At 41.7% G+C, this 23,062-nt stretch overlaps 1 protein-coding gene across 3 annotated transcripts in view; it reads left to right on the top strand.

Annotated features, from left to right (window-relative positions):
* SHROOM2 (shroom family member 2) overlaps nt 1-21,459 on the top strand; it is a 140,240-nt gene extending 118,781 nt beyond the window's left edge. For 2 of the 3 annotated variants that reach the window (XM_069946040.1, XM_069946042.1), the window contains exons 6-11: nt 2,879-2,944; nt 4,321-5,049; nt 10,791-11,330; nt 12,652-12,823; nt 19,090-19,362; nt 20,643-21,459. In XM_069946040.1, coding sequence (XP_069802141.1) covers nt 2,879-2,944; nt 4,321-5,049; nt 10,791-11,330; nt 12,652-12,823; nt 19,090-19,362; nt 20,643-20,909 — 2,047 coding nt within the window. In that variant the 3' untranslated portion in view covers nt 20,910-21,459. The remainder of the gene's footprint in view (nt 1-2,878; nt 2,945-4,320; nt 5,050-10,790; nt 11,331-12,651; nt 12,824-19,089; nt 19,363-20,642) is intronic. The other variant, XM_069946041.1, reaches the window with a different exon arrangement.
* Nucleotides 21,460-23,062: the final 1,603 nt, after the last annotated feature.

Below are 23,062 nucleotides of genomic sequence, written 5' to 3'. Positions count from 1 at the left end.
ACTTTTACAGGTTTTTTAAGTTTTTCAAATAATGTTTATGATATTTTAGAATGACATAGAAAAATCCTAGCAGCTCAGCTAAAATAGTGATAGGCGTGGGTTGGGGTTGGTGGTGGTGGTGCACGTTATCAGCAGTTGTCATAGTAATGTCTTAGTGGATTTTCGGAAGTGGAGTGTTCATTGGCAATTGCAAGTCAGATTGAGACTCATCACTGTCACCGCAGCTGTGATAATTACCATCGGAATTGTTATGTTCAGGAACAGACTGTATTATCTACATGCATTACACAGGGTGCAACAATAGCAATCTCAGCTGCATGCAAATATCAGAATATCATGATGGAGCTTAGATCCCCCACCACACCCCTTTGTTTTTCTAAACAGCAGACTGACTTTTCCAGCAGTAGTGTGTCTCCCCGAAAATAAAAGGATCAAACGGTTGAAATCTTCCAACAAGGGGGAGGCCTACATATTTCATGTTCACATGTCCAGCTTTACATAGAGCTTTACATGTGTGTGTATATATATAATATATAATGTCATGTCTCGCTTGCTCATGGAGGCTGCCTTCTTCAGGGAGTCCAGCTTGGTAGAACCAAGTAGTCCAGCTTAGTAGAACCTTCTCAGTAGAACCAGGTAGGCCAGCTTAGTAGAACCAGGTAGGCCAGCTTAGTAGAACCAAGTAGTCCAGCTTAGTAGAACCAAGTAGTCCAGCTTAGTAGAACCTTCTTAGTAGAACCAGGTAGTCCAGCTTAGTAGAACCTTCTTAGTAGAACCAGGTAGTCCAGCTTAGTAGAACCAAGTAGACCAGCTTAGTAGTACCTTCTTAGTAGAACCAGGTAGTCCAGCTTAGTAGAACCAGGTAGTCCAGCTTAGTAGAACCAGGTAATCCATCTTAGTAGAACCAAGTAGTCCAGCTTAGTAGAACCAGGTAGTCCTAGTAGAACCAGGTAGTCCAGCTTAGTAGAACCAGGTAGTCCAGCTTAGTAGAACCAGGTAGTCCAGTTTAGTAGAACCAGGTAGTCCAGCTTAGTAGAACCAGGTAGTCCAGCTTAGTAGAACCAGGTAGTCCAGCTTAGTAGAACCAGGTAGTCCAGCTTAGTAGAACCAAGTAGTCCAGCTTAGTAGAACCTTCTTAGTAGAACCAGGTAGTCCAGCTTAGTAGAACCTTCTTAGTAGAACCAGGTAGTCCAGCTTAGTAGAACCTTCTTAGTAGAACCAGGTAGTCCAGCTTAGTAGAACCTTCTTAGTAGAACCAGGTAGTCCAGCTTAGTAGAACCAAGTAGACCAGCTTAGTAGAACCTTCTTAGTAGAACCATGTAGTCCAGCTTAGTAGAACCTTCTTAGTAGAACCAGGTAGTCCAGCTTAGTAGAACCTTCTTAGTAGAACCAGGTAGTCCAGCTTAGTAGAACCAGGTAGTCCAGCTTAGTAGAACCAAGTAGACCAGCTTAGTAGAACCTTCTTAGTAGAACCAGGTAGTCCAGCTTAGTAGAACCTTCTTAGTAGAACCAGGTAGTCCTAGTAGAACCAAGTAGTCCAGCTTAGTAGAACCTTCTTAGTAGAACCAGGTAGTCCAGCTTAGTAGAACCTTCTTAGTAGATACAAATAGTCCAGCAAAGACCAGCTTAGTAGAACCAGGGAGATTCTGGTAATGCATCTGCAATAAGAAGGCTAGAGTGCACTTGTACAGTGGCCTAAAATTGACAGCTCACCCTAGCAATTGATTTCCCCTTTAATTGGGGTGATCTTTTTCTTCTACCTTCTCCCCCCCTACATAATTTTAAAGATGGCTATACACCATTTATGTCTCCTATCTTCCCCATACACATAAACCGTTGTCACTGATGAACATTTTGGTGTTCTCTTTGGGGAGGGGTAAGCTGCACTTTATCTCTGAGAGAACAAAGGAGTTTCCATCTTGGAATTCCATCTTGTAGGAGCCTCGGGAGACCCCCATATAAGTCATATGGGTTCGGCTGGTATCCGTATAAAATGTATGGAGACTGAACTCCCATTTCTAGGTGTTCTGAGTTAATCAATGCAGAATTCTAACATGCAGTATATTTATTTCTATGTACTATGTACACTATTCTAACCTGGTTTTCCTATGTAAACTGTGAAATGATTAGTGTGTTCTGGCTTAATAACTTGGGGTGATTTCCCCTTTTGAAGGGATTAATCTTTTTTAAACAGTCCCAATAAAGAATTTGTAGCACTCACAGTCTTCGTGGAATAAAATAGCCTTTATTGCATGGCGGCTCGGCCAGGACGCTAACAAAGTGACTGGGCTACAGCCGTTTCACGCGCGTGCCCTCAAGGCCTTGAGGAAGCGCGCTGTGCACGCGCGTGAAACGGCTGTGTTAGCGTCCTGACCGAGCCGCCATGCAATAAAGGCTATTTTATTCCATGAATACGGTGAGTGCCACAAATTTTTTATTGGGACTGTTTATGGAAGATGTTTACTGTTGTTGAGCACCACCGATAGTGGCTTGGAGTTCATTCCTGTAGCGGACTGTGTCTTGTCCCCGAACTGAGCCTGTGGAGGTAGTTTTCCCTCCTTGATTGGACACATTAATCTCTTTTTGTTGGATGGGCCCCCTGACAATGACACTGTGTCTGGGACCCTCGGCAGCCTGTGATCTATATGGGGCATCCAAGAAGCAAGTGTTCAGTTCACCCTTTTTTCCTATGGGAAATCTTAGTTTACTTACCTAGTTTTCTTAGTTTCTTTTATTATAAATATCTTGTGTATTTTTTTGCTGTGTGTATTTTGGAGGTATTCATTTTGTACCTATTTATATGCTGCCCTGTTGCTGCAGTATAATATACAGTGTGATGGGTTAATAGAATCTAATACTTTACTTTCTCCACTTTTAGCGGCTTCTTCTCTCAGCATACGGTGTCTTTCCAGTCTCCTGCCTGCGATCTTTCTGAGCCTCTGAGGTACCTTGTTCCCTTTGTTCCTTTTGCCTCCGCTCCTCCTGCTCTTCTTTGTGCTTTGCTGTAGACAATGCTTCATTATTACAATGTTCATTACTAAAGACTTTGGGTCACCAATATGGTGGATTTATTCCTTCTTTAATTATTTTTTTATTGGTTATATTTATGTGTTATCAAGTCTTTTATGTAGAACCAACTTGAACGTTAAATTTCTTTTTTCCATTAAATAATACTTTCTATAATAATTAGAGAAATCCAGTTTACATACAGCATGTATGTGTTTTTTTATGCATGTCTGTCCTCTCACTGGTTGAGTATATGGAGAAATGCCATCATGTACATTATAGTGTATTTTTGGGAAAATATAAAAAATAATAACTTTCTCTTGACATATACCTTTGATGTACCCTGCGTACAGTGTAAGGACCCCCTATACACATGGTAATTCACTGTAAAACAATAATTGACAAGGCACTATTGGGAGGATTGCATTAAAAGGGTTGTCCAGCATTGAGCATTTTTTTTATATATTGCTGCTGGTCCATATAAAACTAACATCCTTTTCTTACCTCTGCGTTCGTCCCCCGGTATCCTGTTGCATTGTCCCCGGTGTCCCCCGCTGACAGCAGAGCCTCCACTAACAAGACAAACTCATCTCGTAGTAATGGCCCGCCTAGCCAATCATTGACTGAGACAGGACAGCGCAGCAGCCAGTGATTGGCTGAGCAGGCTGTCACTCCAGACTGAGTTTGTCTCGGAAGTGGAGGCTCTGCTGTCAGTGGAGGACAACGCAACAGGGCACCTGGGAGCGTGGAGAGGTAAGAATAAACATGATTATTGTTCTATTTGCACCAGCAGCAATATATTAAAAATGCTTAACACTGGGCAACCCTTTCTCTCCCAGAACATATGGCTTGGGCAGTGATTTTCCATCACACCAGACCCCTATCTCTACCAACATCATCTGTCAGTGGTCACTTGAGAGAACCCCATACACCTTATACCGTCAGGTACGGTGGACAAAAGTATAAGGACATTTTTAGAGGTTCTCATACGATTAAGTCAAAAGTCCACCAACCTACTGACTTAAGCGGGACCAGCATGCTGTCTAAAGTGTATGAGGGCCTCCCCACTCTCGGCCAGCAGATGAGAGAGAGAGAGAGAAGGGTCAATCATGCTGGATTTTAGTTGTTTTACCCTTTTGTAGTCAGACAGATAAGCCACCAGCCAGCAGCTTACTTCTCTCTATTGAGAATGCATGATCAGTTCCCCAGTACTGATAGAATCATTTGAGAAAGTATGTCAAGTCACATGCGTAAACAGTATTTCACCTATATACTATCATAGTAGATAATACGACTATCTTTGTTTTATTTTAGGATTGTGGAGACAGAAGATAAAGGTGATCAGGCATCGGTAGAGGAGAATATTGCATATGAGAACAATAGGAAGGTGCCCAATGACTCGAGTGAAGTACCAGAAACATTAAATTCATACCAGCAAAGCAGGGCGAGGTCTGGAACACTGCCTAGTGATTACAGATTTGTGAATGAAAATGTAAAACTAAGGAACAAAGATATCAGCTACCCAGCTGTCCCTATATCCGAGTCTCCATCTGGCTCTAGGAATTCCTCTGAGTTGGGAGAAGAATATCGAAGGGAAGACTCGGCACCGGTAAATAAAAAACGTGGACCAGCTCCTCAAAGACCACCACCTCCAAAACTAGACAAGTACTGGCGGCAGAACGGTTCCTCCTCGTCTCTAGCTGCATCTACTGAATCTTTACTGATATCTCATGGAAAAAGTGCATCTTATTCCCCAGGTAGCTCGGATGTAAGACCTCCTGCCACTCCTAAACACAGTCCCGGGGTGCCTTCGGATAGACAATTAAATGTCCTTTTGCACAACCCAAGACTTTCTGAGTCATCAGAGAATGTCAGCCAGCCCCTAGACAAGAAGCACAACAGCTCGGAGACTGAAGTGTCCTCAAAACCCTGTTATCTTCAGAAACCAGGGATGGAGCCATCACGATCACCGTCTCCTCAATTTGCTCCACAGAAGCTTACCGATAAACCTCCCCTTCTAGTTCAAGATGAAAGCCTGGCCAGGTAATGGCTTGCCAAAAAGCCAGCTAAACTATTTTTGTTTGTTTATCTTGTTTTGTTCCCCGGTGCATGCTTCCACCCTCCGCATGTCACAGTGAGACCTCTTCTGCTCTTCAGAAAACCCCTTCAGCAGTGTATTCCAATACACAAAAATAAAATTAGCTTTGTTGCTGGGGCTGTTGTAAAAGTGATGCTTACCTACCTACCTGCTGCTTGTCTTTTCCTGCTGCTTCCAAAACAAGATGTTTGATCCCTTCCCTCTCGGCCACAGCGCTGTCCCTTCCGGGCCAGTAATTGGCCAAACAGGTCCATTCTGCTCTAACTTTTTGCGGAAACTAACTTTTTTACAAACAGCAGGGGAATGGAAAAAGCTTCAACGTTAGCTCAGATGGAAAGTATAACTTTACAGCAGCCCCAGCAACATATCAGGCACCAGAATTACCCTTTAGGGTAGCTTCACACGTACCTTATCGCTGCGTGTTTGGTGCGAGTTTTGATTTTCACATGATGTGAAAATCAAAACTCGCATGTAAAAATTGCACCAAATACGCAGCGATAAATACGCAGTGATACGGTACATGTGAAGGCACCCTTAAAGCGGAACGATCAGCAGGTTAGACAAATCCTAGGTCCCTATTGCGCACATAGTGCTTAGGATGAAGTTCTTACCTTCTTCCTCGGCACCGTGCTCCCAAGCACCGCCCCTTCCCCTTCTAATGAGTATCAGTGGAGTGGGCCAGCCAGAGACATGCCAGATTGGTGCTCTGGGGGCAGGGGCCTTGCCTCCAGTGCTCCAAATGGTCTTACCAGCCACAGAATTACAGTACAAACAGTATGGGAACGGCGCCAAGGATGAAGATAAGAGGCGGATGCCTTTTATCCTCAGCACCCCGTGCGCAATAGGCGGCTGTCAGTTTGAGTTCTCCTTTAATATTCCTGATAACTGGTTACCAGTCCTCAGTAGTAAAGGAAAATATTTTACAATTACCAGTGAAGATCCAGTGTGTTGATGGTTAGAGGAAGATATAGGTTTTCTAAAAAAAAAATATTTTTTTTTAAATAACATATTTAGCCATATTTACAGCTCTGCTTATTAGAGAGAAGTTTTGTAAACCAAATATATCACTTATTGTCATTCACATACTTACACTGACTATATATAAGGCCCTAACATGGAGTTCAATAGATAGATGATGGTGGCCTCAAACAAAATTTTTTTCATAAAAACATACTTTCTTGGTTATATATCAAAGTGAAAGGTTAGATCATTTACATGAAGAATCTGTGTGAAATGTACAGTGACTCAGGAAGCCTCGTGTTACAAACTGCTGGAAAATTTAGTCAGGAAAAAAAATTGATTGTTTTTCCATCTGCCGGTATTAACCAGGATTTTTGGGCTTTTTCATTGGCATTGAGCAACTGTTTTTTTTTGTTTTTTTTTTCCCTTTCTCCGGCTTTCATTTAAAAAAATGAAATAAGGGAGAAAATGATTATCCTTGGAAAGGTCATTTAAAGATCACATATGGTGCCGGAGCTATAAAAAAAAAAAGTGCAGGTCTTCTGCGTACACATGACCGGTCCCTGCTGTCCAGCTCATTGCTTATTGTTTAATGCACAATTATAACCATTGTGCAGATTTTCAGTGTCGATAGTTCTGAGCAGATTTTTTTTTCTAGACTGCCTAGTACACCAACAGGTTATCTGACAGATTTTTTTAAGCCAAAGCCAGGAATGGACTATAAACAGAGAACAGGTAACAATGGAAAGTCTGAGATTCCCTGTCTTTTCAAATCTACTCCTGGCTTTGGCTTACAAAAATCTGTCAGATAATCTGTTGGTGTAATCGGCCGAGCACATGAAAATACCAATTTAGATACCACCGCCAGGTACTGTTCACCAATGCATAGGGTATAATAGCAGGGCAGCAACCTGGAGTTTAAATGCTTTGGGGGGAAAAAAATATTTGGAGGTAAAAAACGATGTTCAACCTATTCACAATGTGCACATGTTAGTAAAATGTAATCTCCTATGTCAGGGCTGGGGAGCCGTCGGCCCTCCAGCTGTTGCAAAACTACAATTCCCATCATGCTCCGCTTTGGCTGTCCAGGCATAATGGGAATTGTAGTTTTGCAAAAGCTGGAGGGCCGAAGGTTCCCCATTGCTGTCCTGTATCATAGAAATACAGTAGATCCTAAATTATGTGAGTCATAGTCATTTAATCTCCTAGACACAAAAATGCATTCATCTTCATCCATATATCCAGTAGTGTGAAAAATGAAAGTCCAACACAACTTCAATGTATAGTAGCGATACTTATGTGCAAACTGCATACAGATATCCAAGTAATGAGTAATGTTTTGGATGAACTAAGGCTAAGTTCACACTACGTTTTTGCCATCCCGTTTTGCAAAAAAAAGGATGCATTTGTGTGCATCCGTTTTTCCACTGACTTCCATTATAAACAAAAGATTGAAATGCATCTGTGTGTTTTTTAACGTACATAAAAATGTAGCTGGCCTCATTTTTGTGTATTTTTTTTTATTTTTTATAATCCCTTCCATTTTCCAAAAACAGATTTAAAAAAAAAAAAAAAAAACGGATTGTAAAATCATAGTGTGTACCCAGCCTAGCATGGAGGTTCTTTGATTCGCAAGGCAACTGCAGCTATGATGCTGGTTGTATGTACTAGAGCAGGAGGTCGCATGGCTTTGAAGACCTACAGTTGTTTTCTTCATCATCTGTGACCTAGACACCTAAGGAAACTGACTCCAGTCCTGACATGATGCTTAAATAAATGGCTGCAACTCGCTCATAGGTGAGCATAAGGTTTCATCTACTATAGGGATGCTGAGACACTTATTTCCATGATAAGCTGCGCCTTTATAGTGGGCTTAAAGGAGAAGTCTGGCAATTTTTTAAATTAAAGTATTACATAGCCCGCTAAAAGTTATACAAATTACCAATATACACTTATTACGGGAAATGCTTATAAAGAGCTTTTTCCCCTGCACTTACTACTGCATCAAGGCTTCACTTCCTGGATAACATAGTGATGTCACTACCTGGATAACATGGTGATGTCACTTCCTGGATAACATGATGATGTCACAACCCAACTCCCAGAGCTGTGCGGGCTGTGGCTGCTGGAGAGGATGATGGCAGGAGGGCACTGAGGGACACTGAGCATCCCTCTGCCATCATCCTCTCCAGCAGCCACAGCCAGCACAGCTCTGGTAGTTGGGTTGTGACATCATCATGTTATCCAGGAAGTGACATCACCATGTTATCCAGGAAGTGACATCACCATGTTATCCAGGAAGTGACATCACCATGTTATCCAGGAAGTGACATCACCATGTTATCCAGAAAGTGAAGCCTTGATGCAGTAGTAAGTGCAGGAAAAAAAAGCACTGTAATAAGTGTATATTGGTGATTTGTGTAATTTTTTGGGGGAAATACAATACTGTAATAAAAATTTTCACCGGGCTTCTCCCTTAACTCCACGTGACTACTGCTCTGTGGCAGGATACTCTAGCTTAATAAGCCATGATGGCTTGGAGGAGTCTTCTGTTTCCTACTGTTGGAAATTTAAGGTTTATGTGTTTTCCTGGTTCACTGTGCAGTGGAATTGTATCATCAGAAAAAGAACTAGTTTTATGCAAGGTTTTTTATTTTTAATGAAAGTCATTTTCTTCGTGTTTATAGTAAATAGTGATTTTTTTACATCAATCAAAAGCCCAAAACTTCCTGTTCTTTAGACATTGCTGCTCAGCAGTGTCCTCCTTATCACAGGCAGGATTACTGGAGACTTCACCTACCTTTAAATATGTTAAAGGACTAAATAAGGTTCAGGAGGGAAGTGTTTTTAATAAGAAACCAAACACAAGAACAATGGGACACAGTCTGAGATTAGTTGGGGGAAAAGGTGAGAAAATATTACTTTACTGAAAGAGTTTGGAACAAACTTAACCTGACCTAACGTAACCAAACTTAAAGAGATATTTTAGAAAAAAAATCAGCTTTTCCCCTATCCCTATGCACCATAGGGTAAAAGTAGTTTGACATCCGTACCCCCCGCACAAAATTTTCCTCTTAAAAATAGGACATTGAACATGGAAGTGTACCTAAGCCATTAACAGAAATACCAACATGTCTCAAGTGCGTTATTCACCTTAAGGATAAATTCACACGGGCGAGTCTCACGCTCAAAATCCGCAGCTAATCCGCAATACAAGTAAGTGCGTGTTTGATGGCGGGTAAATCTACATGTAAATCTACCTACATACGATTTATCCCCAATCAAGCACGCACTTACGTGTATTGAAGATTAGCTGCGAATTTTGAGTATGAAACTCGCAGCAAATCCGCCTGTATGAATTTACCCTTAGTTTAGCCATGACCTATCACTAGGAAGTGGTGTGCAATAGTACACAAAATGGCTTCTTAAAGGTGCTAGTCACAAACTTGCTTACCCCATATATACCCTAGTGTTGAACCTGAATTAACTCCAGTGAATAGTAACCAAATTCACTTAATTTTTTGGTGGGGGTGGTCACGGTGAGATAACATATACTAAAGATAGTACTATATACTCAACATATACTGAGAAAGTAATAAACTATTCAGAGGAAAAATCTATTTAAAGGGGTTATCTCGCGTTAAAAGTTATCTCCTATCAAACACAGGGATGACTTTTACTCTTGGGATAAGCCTTTAAAGGGGAAGGCCGACGCCCAACATTTTTAATCAAACAGAAGAGGAGGAGGTGGCTGAACCTAGCTACATGCACCTACCTCAGCTCAGCCAGTCAGTGTCCGAGGCAAGACCCCGCTACGGCCGCTGACATGCTGAGCGGGGCTGACATGTCACAACCTGGTCCCTGCTCATACCAGGAAGTGGCCGGGGCACCAGGAACCAGAGGGGCCAAAAGCTGACCCAAGCGCTGGAGCCCAGTTAGGTTTAACCACCTCCTCCCCGGAACTTTTGGAAAAAATATTGGGCGCCGGACTTCTCCTTTAAGGGTGGGTTCACACTACAGAACCCGAGCGGAGAATTTCCGCCGGATTCCGTGGCTCGTACCCGTTTACAGCTGCATGCCTTTCCGCCGGCTCCATAGACACCATTCTATGCACGGGCGGATTCCAAATTGACATGTCAATTCTTTCAGCAGATAGCGGAATCGGGCCACCCATAGAATGGTGTCTATGGAGCCGACGGAAAGGAGCGCGGCCATGAACGGGTACGAGCTACGGAATCCGCCGGAATTTATCTGCGTGGATTCCGTAGTCTGAACCCACCCTCAAGGTATATTACGGGAATATGTATTTCCTCTGTTTTGATGCCACATTCCTCCTTTGCTACTGAAGTTAAATGTTTCCGTTTATTCTTCATTTGACCCTCAGCATTTTTCTTAAACTATCAATTTTAAAAAGTCTAGTTTTGTACAGAAAAAAGAAATCCTGAATTATGTTCGTGTTGCTTGAGGTTTGACTTACTCTGCCATGTAATTTTATTCAACACAAAATCATAGTATTTAGCTAGTATAACATCTAAACTACCGGTATATTTTAGCAAAGCTTGTGGATTCATCCCACACTGTACTTGTTGTGTTTTTGCATGTTTTACTCTTTTTTTGTGTGTGTTTTTCAGTTTTTTTGTTTTTTAAAGCAAACGTGATTGGTAACAGTCCCGAAAATAGAGTAAAAAATGCTATATATATATATTTTTTTTTTATCTTTATTCAGAATTGAAAGAGTGATAGACAACACAACAGTGAAGATGGTTCCCATCAAAATTGTCCATTCTGAAAGTCATGCAGAGAAGGAAAGCAGGATCAACTTGCTGAGTGCCATTGAGCCACCTGCCTTACCTACCGGTCTCACAAAGGACCAAATCAAAACTCTCAGCACATCTGAACAGTCCTATTCTCGTTTTTGTGCTTATACGAGACACGACCATGATCCAGAAGACCATTACAGAGCAACCAACAGTCAGCCAGTCCAGGAACTTGTAGAACGCTCTGAAAGTCCTGACCCATCTCTGACCGGCGATAACGCAAAGGGCAAGGATTTGATCTATGCTGATCTGAAGTCTGAGGAGCTGGTGAGAGAAATTGTAGGAAAAGATAAGTCTCTGGCGGACATTTTAGATCCTAATGCCAAAATGATGACCACCATGGACCTTATGGAAGGAATATTTAGAAAGGATGAACATCTTCTTGAAGAAGCTCAGCAGCGTAGGAAGATGAATCCAAAGGTTCCTTCCCCAAGGCCTTTAGAGGAAAAGTATGTATATTTATGTCAATTATTACATTTTATGGTTTTGATTTACGCAATGAGATGACATGCCAACACTGATTCTACTGAGTTATGTAAAATAACGGAGAGTAAGGGCTTATTGTTGGTCCCATATTTCACAGAAGCTACGGACAGGGAAGCCCTGTGACCTCTTTCCCCGCCATGAGTCTGCTTCCTTACAGTGCCGCAAAGATTCAAACACCTCACCCACTCCCGGCATCTTATTGATGCATAATTCTGGGCAGGGAAAGAGTGCACTACTGGGCCTCCCCTGTCTGTAGTTTCTGTGAAATATGGGACGTGGGAATAAGCCCAAGGTGACAGAACCAGAGGGTTTTGAGCATTATTCACAATGGGGTCACCAATTGTGCTGATTTTTGACTGGGAAGAGGCGGGGGGGGGGGGGGGTGCAGAGATGGGTAAGTCTCCTTTCTGGGAGAGAGTATGGCTTGGTAGATTCAGTCATGTTGAATGCTGGTAGAATTGGATAAAGTTGGAATGGGGAAGTATATTTCCCTGACCAGATCCACTTATACCTTTTGGCCCATTTTCTGCTGCAGAAAGTATGCAGCTTTTCTGTAACATGTTCATATTCTACCTATATGGTAGCCAGATGATATCAGTGGAGATAAAGGTTGGGTATGATTGAAAATTACTGCCCAAACCTCTTTGTTCTCAAAGAAATAAGCCACCGCCAGAACTGTGGCTTACCCCTCCCCTTTCTATAGAGAACACAGGAACGCTCGGCCATGCTGTGAACGTACCTGTATATGGGGAGGACAGGAGAAATAACTGTAGGCTAACAGTTATTGAAGGTCTTTACCAACCTTAACGGGGTAATCCGCTGAAACTTACCTTTCATTATGTTGCTGCACTGGCGGAGAACATAACAAACAGGCTATTCTTACCATTCTGCGCTCCCCTGGTGTCCTCCTGCGTCATCTTTGAGTCCCACCTCCACTTCTGAGGCGGACTCCTCTCTGCAGTGACAGCCCATCTAGCCAACCATAAGCTGCGGCGCTGTCCCATCCCACTCCATGTCAGTGATTGGCTGAGTGGGCTGCCACTACAGGCTTAGCTGCAATGGTTTCTGTTTACGGTTATAAATATTAGTATTTTCTTAGACACCATACAGCACTGTGTTGTCGCCTCCTAGTGGCGTATGTCAGTCATTGGCAGGAAGCAAGAACCTTTAAAAACTTCTTTGACGCAACAAGTCAACTAGACGTCAGTGCTCAGATCAGAATGTGTTGTGTGGATTGCGTGTACGTATGTACAGTATACACATGGTTTGCTATCTATTCCATAGGAAAGAAGATCCAACTAAAGGAGCAGCCATCTCTCTGACAACCAGCTCAACATACTACAGCACATCGGCACCTAAAGCTGAGCTCCTTATTAAGATGAAAGACATGCAGGAACATCAGCCCATTGAGGAGAGCTCGGAGGACGAGATGGACCACAATCTGTATGAGAAAAAGGTAACAATGGAGTGTAGACAATGGCACCGCCCATATACACTCACCGGCCACTTTATTAGGTACCACTGTCCAACTGCACGTTACCACTTAATTTCTAATCAGCCAATCACATGGCGGCAACTCAGTGCATTTAGGCATGTAGACATGGTCAAGACAATCTCCTGCAGTTCAAACCGAGCATCAGTATGGGGAAGAAAGGTGATTTGAGTGCCTTTGAACGTGGCATGGTTGTTGGTGCCAGAAGGGCTGGTCTGAGTATTTCAGAAACTGCTGATCTACTGGGATTTTCACGCACAACCATCTCTAGGGTTTATAGAGAGTGGTCCGAAAAAGAAAAAACATCCAGTGAGCGGCAGTTCTGTGGGCGGAAATGCCTTGTTGATGCCAGAGGTCAGAGGAGAATGGGCAGACTGGTTCGAGCTGATAGAAAGGCAACAGTGACTCAAATAGCCAACCGTTACAGCCAAGGTAGGCAGAAGAGCATCTCTGAACGCACAGTACGTCCAACTTTGAGGCAGATGGGCAACACCAGCAGAAGACCACACCGGCTGCCACTCCTTTCAGCTAAGAACAGGAAACTGAGGCTACAATTTGCAAAAGCTCATCGAAATTGGACAGTTGAAGATTGGAAAAACGTTGACTGGTCTGATGAGTCTCGATTTCTGCTGCGACATTCGTAGGGTCAGAATTTGGCGTCAACAACATGAAAGCATGGATCCATCCTGCCTTGTATCAACGGTTCAGGCTGGTGGTGGTGGTGTCATGGTTTGGGGAATATTTTCTTGGCACTCTTTGGGCCCCTTGGTACCAATTGAGCATCGTTGCAACGCCACAGCCTACCTGAGTATTGTTGCTGACCATGTCCATCCCTTTATGACCACAATGTACCCATCTGATGGCTACTTTCAGCAGGATAATGCGCCATGTCATAAAGCTAGAATCATCTCAGACTGGTTTCTTGAACATGACAATGAGTTCACTGTACTCAAATGGCCTCCACAGTCACCAGATCTCAATCCAATAGAGCATCTTTGGGATGTGGCGGAACGGGAGATTCGCATCATGGATGTGCAGCCGACAAATCTGCGGCAACTGTGTGATGCCATCATGTCAATATGGACCAAAATCTCTGGGGAATGCTTCCAGCACCTTGTTGTATCTATGCCACCAAGAATTGAGGCAGTTCTGAAGGCAAAAGGGGGTCCAACCCGTTACTAGCATGGTGTACCTAATAAAGTGGCCGCTGAGTGTATGTATCACGTTGTAACTCCTGTGGTATGTTACAGACTTAGGCTAGGTTCACACAATGTGTTTTCTGGGCTGTTCAACGGCCGTCTTTGTGGACTGCCATCATTTTGCAGTCAATTAACCTCCATTATTTTGAAATTTCAGACGTTATTTTAAAATAACGGACGTTATTTGACTTCAAAATGACCGACGTTCACAAAGATGGCCGTCGAATGGCCAAAACATTACATTGTGTTAACTTAGACTAAGGCTGGGTTTACACTGCGTCTTTGCAATCTGTTCAACATATCCGTTTTTAATTGGTTACTTTTAATGGACAGAAAAACTTAGTCAACACTACTATTGTTTCTGTTAAAAAAAAAAAATGCTTTTTTTTTTTTTTTATTTATTTTTTTAATGGAAGTCAATACAAAAACTGATCCAAACGGAGGACACACAATTGCATCCATTTTTTTCATAAAATGTATACGTTAAACGGATTGCAAAAACGCCTTAGGCTGGGCTCAGACTATGTTTTTACAATCTTTTTTTTTTTTACCAACCGTTTTCACAAAAAAAAACGGATGCATTTGTGTGCATCCATTTTAAACAATTCTTCCATTGAACAATGATCCATTTGAACAATGGATCAAAACGCACCCGCTTTCTTTAAATTGGTCAACTAAGTTTTTGTATATGTTAAAAAAAAAAAGATAAAAGATACGTTTTGATCTTTTTTTTTTTTCCAATGGAAATCAATGGAAAAAAAACCTGATCAAAATGGATGCTCACAAATGCATCGGTTTTTCCATCCGTTATGCAAAAGCGTAGTGTGAACCCAGCCTTACAAGACAGGTACTATTGAGCTAACCAAGAAGTTACATAAACTAAAATATTTCACTGAGTTCCTGGCATGGGCAGATACTACAACCTCACATCCATGTTAATGACCGCACAACACAACATTTTTATCAAATTATAGGATCATATTCTGCCAAAAATGTATATGATTATACAGTGCACCTTAATAGTATAGAGTGAGATTAGACTCTGCTTTCTAATCCATGCCGTGTTCTAACCGGCAGAAACAAGTTAAGTCAAGACCCTCGTAAAGCAATGTCTCAATCCCCCTTATAATTTTCTTTCGTAAACCCTAAGAGATGAAGATACAGATAAAAGATCCCTTGTTCCTAGACACCGCTCCATTGTGTAAACCTACATGACTCCATTCCTTCTCACCTGATTTGGTGTATGTCCTTCCAGCTCTTTTATTAGCATTGGGTTATTATGTATTTTGTGAGTGTTTTTATCTGTGAGGGTTGTAAAGACTGTGGAAAAAGGCGGGAAAAGCCAGAGCAATGTACAGATGGGGGATGGCACTGTATTTATTGTTGCGACTAATTTTTCAAGTTGTATTTGCAACTATTTCGGGAGGACGTCCGGTCCTCCAATCATCTTCTGACCCAGGAACCTGGCGCATTGAATTGTTTTTACAAACTACAGAGGACTTCTCTCATTACAGTCTATGGGCCCGTTCACACTACAAAATTGGCGCAAAGATTCCGCTCAGAACCCCCGCTCGCGGACTGCGCGCCAAATCCCTCCTGCTATATTTCAATGGGAGGCCTTGCGTGCCTCTGCTCTTCGCACCTCTGTGGAGGCTCAAGGAATTGACATGCCAATTCTTTAAGCATAAAGCGGAGGCACATGAGGCATCCGATTAAAAGCGATAGCAGACTGGGTTCAGCGCGAAGTCCGCAAGCGGGGTTTCCGAGCAGCAAAGGAGATGTGACCATCAGATATTTCATTTGTTAGATTAATCACAGCCCTATTTACCATCAGTACCTGCGGAATCGGCATTAGGAGCAACGGATCCTACTGCCTTCAGGAAACGGGCTTCCTCTTTACAACCTGCTACAAACGACTGAGGAGTTCTCTCATTACAGTCTATGAGCCCGTACACACTATGGAATTGTCGCAGAGATTCCGCTCAGAACCCCCGCCCGTGGACTTCGCGCCAAGTCCCGCCTGCTATCTCTTTCAATGGGAGGCCTTGCGTGCCTCCGCTCTTCGCACCTCTGTAGAGGCTCAAAGAATTGACATGACAATTCTTTAGGCAGAGAGCGGAGGCACATGAGGCGTCCGATTAAAAAAGATAGCAAACAGGATTCAGCGCGAAGTCCGCGGGCAGGTTTTTCAAGCGGAATCTCCTCGCCGATTCCGTAGTGTGAACGGCCCTAACAGCACCACAGCTGAGAAGGCCATTTTATCAGACCGGCTGATGGCGGATTGTTCTGTATATTGGATTTTCCTCTGCAGATTATTCCTGCCTTGGCCGTACCACATTATCATCTCTGAGCCGGAGCACGAGCCAGGCCGGCTCATCCTCTGAAAGGGCTTATTATGCCGTGTTCCCTCGGAGATGAGCTGACTGTAATTGAATGGCTTGGATGTGAAACCTGCTATTGTGAAAGGTCGCTGCAGAATTCATTTTCCATTTAATAGCCATTTACCATTCGTGCCCAAGTGTCTGTATAAACAATGAAGATACAATGTGAGAAAACGCATTCCCACCTGAAATGAATTTATATGAGGATGCTTCAGCGATGACTCCATTAACCCTGAACTACTTTTTACCCTTCTACTGATGATATTGCCATTGCCTTTCTATACCTTACACTACTATAGATGCTGCCATAAATCCCCCACTACCCTAGACCACCAGGGGTGTTAAAGGGGTACTACAGTGAAAAAATAATTTCTTTCAAAATTTCAAAACTTTTATTTCAAAATCCCCAGTCTTCCAGTACTAATCAGCTGCTGAATGTTCTGCAGTAGCAAATCCCTATAGAAAATCTTTTCTGCTCTGGACAATTCCTGTCACAGACAGAGGTGGCAGCAGAGAGCGCTGTGTCAGATCGGAGAGAGTACACCACTTCCTGCAGAGCATACAGCAGCTGATAAGCCCTGGAAGACTTGAGATTTTTAAGTAGAGATAAATTACAAATCTTTATAACTTTCTGACACCAGTTGATTTGAAAAAAAAATACCTCCTTGCATATGAAGAAGCAATAAACCCATGATTATTACATAGTGCTGCATGAGTGTTGATTGACAGTATTATGTTGACACTACATGGTATAATTATGTGGGCAGTGTATGGGAGTCCTGCCTGGATATGGTATATAATTTGAGCATTTCACAGCGGTATTATAGAACTACTGAATGTTAGTATTATGTGGAACCATATGGGAATATTTGGATGCCGGAGGTGTTTTGTGGGCTGCATATGGCAGTGTTATGTGTAGACTGTATTAGGCATACTATTATAGCACACTATGGTGGCATTATTAGGACCCAGAATGAGAGTAGTGTAGGGATTTTGTTACAGTAGTATAAGGGGGTTGTATGGCGGCATTCAGATATAAATATTCAAGTAAGAAGTGCTCTGTTTATAGATGGAAGTAAGACAGGAAGAAATATATAGCACAAAAGTTTAAATTCATTGCTTATTACAATGACTATTCCATTTAGTGATCACCAATACTCTGTGAGTTCATATCCTTTCATTTAAAGAAATTAAATTACATCATGTAAGGGCCCATTTACACAGAAAGATTATCTGACAGATTATCTGCCAAAGATTTGAAGCCAAAGCCAGGAATGGATTTGAAAAGAGGAGAAATCTCAGGCTTTTCTTCATGACCTGATCTCTGTTTGTAGTCTGTTCCTGGCTTTGGCTTCAAATCTTTGGCAAATAATCTGTCAGATAATCTTTCTGTGTAAATGGACCCTTACATTTAATTGATTGGTTCCAAATAGACAACAGATTCATCAGAGCTTGTCTTGGTATTGGCACATTTTGGTAACATTTCTTCTGGGTACTTGACTAATCTACATACAGTGGATACTAAAAAAAATAAATTACACAACCATGTTAATATGGCAATTTTTTTTTTGTCACGTAAAAAAAAATGAACCAAGACAAATTATTTCAGATTTTTTTCCCACCTTCCAAGTGACCCATAATCTGTACAATTCCATTGAAAAACATTGAAATCATGTGGTTACATAAGTGTGAACACCCTCTTATCATTGGGGTGTGATTGTCTTCAGAATTAGCCAATTACATTTAAACACTTGGTAAATTGTAGTCCGTACATGGTGGCCGTCATTTAGTGTTCCTGGTTAACCCTTAGTAGGATTTTCCTGACATTTTCTTTGCATTTTACAGCCAACTCCACTGTACATAAAAAGCTTACAACACATCAAAGGGATCTCATTGTTTAAAGGTATAGGCTAGGTGAAGGGAACCAACATGTTTTCATGGCTTTAAATATAGTGATATTAGTAAGGATTAGGATGTCCCTAAAAAAATAATGAAAAAACTATCTGAAAATTGATCTGGGAGGCTGACAGGAGGGCTGCAGGAACATTAAAGGGGCTGCAGGAATTTCTGGCAAGTACTGGTTGTGTACTGCATGTGACAACAATCGCTTTTTTTCTTTGTATATCTGAGCTGTGGGGTAGGGGTGATATAAAGAAAGCATTTTCCTACATAGAAAGCCTGTTCCAGCCTGGCTATTTTTTTGCCAAACCTGTATCAAGTGTAATGAGACCCAGGCTGGACTTTTTGACGATTTGGTGCTAAACTTTTAGCAATTATGAACACTGTGCAAAACTGAATGTTGTCATAAATTCAAAGGTTACTTCAACATAGTCATAGTTTGAAATGTGCAGATTTATGAAACCACATTTTTTAACTTTTTTATTTTTATTGACTTTCAATTGAACTGTATAGATAATAGGTGACATTAAAGGTTGCAAAATTTCAGATTTTTTTTCCCTCTTGGTTTAATTTTTCTTTTACTTGACAAAACCTTTTCACTTTACCAGGGATTTGTAGACTGTTTCTATCCACTGTAGGTATATCAATATAAGGTATTTGTGCAGTGATCTTAAGGTGTTGAATATAATATACGTGAGCGGATATAGTTGTTTACCATGTTTTTTTTTATTTTTATTTTTGCTCACCCCAGCAAGAACTCATAGACAGCATCAGTAAGAAACTACAAGTTCTACGTGAGGCTCGAGAGACTCTCTTAGAGGACATCCAGTGTAACAATGCATTAGGGGAGGAGGTTGAAATTGTTGTGAAAGAAGTCTGCAAACCGAATGAATTCGACAAGTTTCGAATGTTCATTGGTGATCTGGAAAAAATAGTGAATCTACTGTTGTCGCTATCTGGAAGGCTTGCCAGAGTGGAAAATGCCCTTAATAATCTGGACGAGAATGCTTCCCCGGAAGAAAGGGTATGTATATTATATAGGCACTGTTAAAGTTTTTTTTTTTCGTTTTTTTTTAAGTAATCAACAGGAGTTGTGATTGCAAGTAGGTTTGCAATATATTTGCTTTATTTTTAGTTTTCTGTGTTTAAATCAACACATCAATATGTATAATATGGCCACTAGGTGTCATCCTTTAGTGTGCATGTGTACAGCTTCTGCGTGTCCACATTCACTAACAGTGACTCCTGGGGGTACTCACATTGTATGGTCAGCTCTCCCGTCACACATCACCAAAACCTCTGTAACCACACACTGACATTATACGGACTGAATTGTTGCATAACAATGAGCTTTATCTCCTGGTAAGCTGCAAAGTTGATAATTTAATTAGCGAAAGTTAATAATAATAATATTAGCCTAAAATTGCCCTCAGTTGATATACAACCTGCATGATGGACAGGTGTCATTCCTTGCATGAGTGCACAAGGACTGAGGACTTCCTGTGTTTTGTCTCTTTTCTGAACACAGAAAACACCAAATGTCGCACAGAAGGACCACATTCTGGCCATATGCATAATGTTGATTTAAACATAGAAAATATTTTTAAAAAGTTTGCGGGGTTAGCAGTTGCTGACCTACACAGTGTGGAGTTAGTGTAGGGACTCATGTGAACCAGGAGACCTGCACGTGGTGCATGGGGCAATATGGTTTGATCAAATTATATACCAACATCCTGGTGTTGGTTTGTAAATGTAGCCAAGAGGCATTAGTGTCAGCCATGAGGTGTGAGGTGCAGCTGCTTTCTCTCCATGTCTGTAAAAAAAAAAAAAAAAAAATTAGAGTATATTGCAAAACTGGAAAAATATTTAAAGAAACTCTGTACCCACAATCTGCCCCCCCCCCCCCAAAAAAAAAAACAAAAACAAAAAAAAAACTGCCTATATGATTGTTTACTACAAGATCTGTCCTGGGCTCCGTTCAGAAGGTGATGCAGTTATTGTCTAAAAGCAACTATTAAACTTGCAGCCGTGTGCCCTAGGCTTGTACCGCCTCTCCGGCCCTCCTCCCAGTCCTTCACCATTAGGAACAACCCTAGGCAGGATTTCTCCTATTCATCACTTGTCTGAACACTGCACATGGGCCTTAACTATCCAGCACATGCTCAGTGTTCAGACAAGTGATGAATAGGAGAAATTCTACCAGGGCCGTTCCTAATCATAAAGAGGGCGGTTTTTGTTATGTGAGGTCCAAGTTCTTTTGTTGTCATCTTTTATTCTAATCCACACCTGTCTCTATCTTTCCAGCGGACATTAGTTGAGAAGAGGAAGTTGCTGACGAGACAGCACGAGGACGCAAAGGAACTGAAAGAGAACTTGGACCGCCGTGAGCGCACGGTCTATGACATTTTGGCTAGTTACCTTAATGAAGAAAACCTTGCAGACTATGAGCACTTTGTGAAGATGAAATCAGCACTCATCCTCGAGCAGCGGGAACTGGAAGACAAAATCAAACTGGGAGAAGAGCAGCTGAAATGCCTCACCGATAGCCTCCCTCCAGACCGCACCAAGTAGAGAATGGCAGCGCCAAAGCTGGACTTGTGGCCGGCCGTCCCTGCACGTTTCCTAATCTCCACCCATGACTAGAATCATTTTGGTGGATACAACACAAGATGAAAATGCTTCTCACTAGCAATAATGTTTTTGGTTTTTTTTGTTTGATTGGAATTCTATATATTTAATTTTTTTTTATTTTATTTTATGATGGACTCCACATTTTAGATCCATAGGTGTTTATGTTAGAAATGCAAATGTAAATGTACAATTTGAAATCCTCCGTATAGTGAACTCTGTTCCATTATACTGCATGTAGCCACGGTCTCTCCTGTTCTATGTATAACATACTGTATAGGATTTCTCTGCATTGAATCAAGTGACCACAAATCTGATCTCATTGAGATGGGTTCTATAGAACGGTTGCAGATAGAATTTTTCTGTTTTTCATTTTTTGTGTCTGATCTCATCCCACCACAGTTATGCAGAGGTTTTATTTATCAGCCTGAAAAAAAAATCTGCTTTTGTCTCATTTTCTCCTGGAGAAAGATAATAAACAATGAAAAACAAATGGTGTCTATCTGTAAATGGTGTGGAGTGGTGGATCGGACATAGCTCAAGAAGAATACAGACATAGTCACGTAAGGCTGGGTTCACACCATGTTTTTGCAATTCATGTTTTCATCTGTTTTTGTGTATGCCCAAAAAAAAAAAAAAAGTGATTTTTTTTTTTTTTTTTTTTAAATAATGGAAGTCAATGGAAAAAACGGATTAAACTGGATGCACACAAATGCATACATTTTTATTCCTCTGTTTTTCATCCATTTTTTGCATAAAACGGATGAAAAAAAAAAACTTAGCGCAAAAATGCAGTGTGAACCCAGCCTAACACATTTATAAGAAAGTGTTAGGGCTGTCATGCCTCTTACTTTTTCCTAAAAGGCTGCATTCACGTTATGCGGTTTTCTGTGGATGAGGTGTTCTACTATAGTTGTCAGATGTTTCATATCTTTATTTAGAGATTAGCGAATCGCTCATCTAAACGAAGCAAAGCGCTTCATCTGATCAGAGCTCTACTCATCAAGCCGCCTGCCTATCAGCGTTGATCTGCTTGCTGCCGTTTCACCCCGGTGCTGGGGAAAAGCTGGATCCAATCCTGGGAAACTGAGAGAAGTTTCCCGGGATTGGATCCAGCTTTTTCCTGGTATCCTGGGAAGAGTGGCAGGGAGCTGATAGGCAGAGGGCTTGATTAGCAGAGCAGAGAGTGCTTTGCTTCGTTTAAATGAGCGATTCGCTCATCTCTATCTTAATTTCTATTCTCTAATCTCTATTAATTTGTGATTTATTTATTTTTTCCATAGGACACCACATGTGGTTTTCAGTAGTAAATTGCTATTGAAACATTAACACTGTATGTATGTAGGTACACTAGTGTCTACCAACCAGGATGCACTGGAGACTTGGGCTTTCTCAAGCACTGATCTTATGTTCCCCAGAACGTAGCAACAATAAGATCTGTTATCTTTACTGTAGGGAAGGAAAACTGATGCAAGATATTAAAAGGCATGCTCGGGTCCGATTGTTCAGCATTTGATTACCGGTAGCTGAAAAGCTGGATGCCGCCCTAGGGAGTCTGGAAAGCATGGATACAGGCCTATGGCTCAATGGCTGTATCCACGTTTTCCAGGCAGCTGTAGAGCTGCATCCAACTTCTTCTACCTTTCATTTTCCAAAGATTCTGTGAGGAATGAAAGGTGGAATCTGATTGGTTTCTAGGGGCAACTGAGCCAGTGTCACTTTACACCACGGGGGAGATTTATTAAACATGGTGCAAAGTGAAACTTACTCAGTTGCCCCTAGCAACCAATCAGATTCCACTTTTCATTTCTCAGAGGCTGTGAGGAATAAAAGGTGGAATCTGATTGGTTGCTAGGGGCAACTGAGCCAGTTTCCCTTTACACCATGTTTGATAAATCTCCCCCTATATGTCCAAAAGTATTGGCCATCTAATGGACAAGTCTGGGTTTGGTGAATACCAGAAGAACGTTGCCTGCCTGACTGCATTGTAAGCTGTAACGTTTGGTGGGGGAGGGATAATGGTTGTCTCTCAGGTGTTGGCCTTGGTCCCTCAGTTCCAATAAAGGAAAAATCTTAATGCTTCAGCAAACTAAAAC

The sequence above is a fragment of the Dendropsophus ebraccatus genome, chromosome 11 (assembly GCF_027789765.1).
Source record: "Dendropsophus ebraccatus isolate aDenEbr1 chromosome 11, aDenEbr1.pat, whole genome shotgun sequence".
Lineage (NCBI taxonomy): Eukaryota > Metazoa > Chordata > Amphibia > Anura > Hylidae > Dendropsophus > Dendropsophus ebraccatus.
Note: the sequence above shows the minus strand (reverse complement) of the source record. Positions and strands in the feature narration are given on the sequence as shown.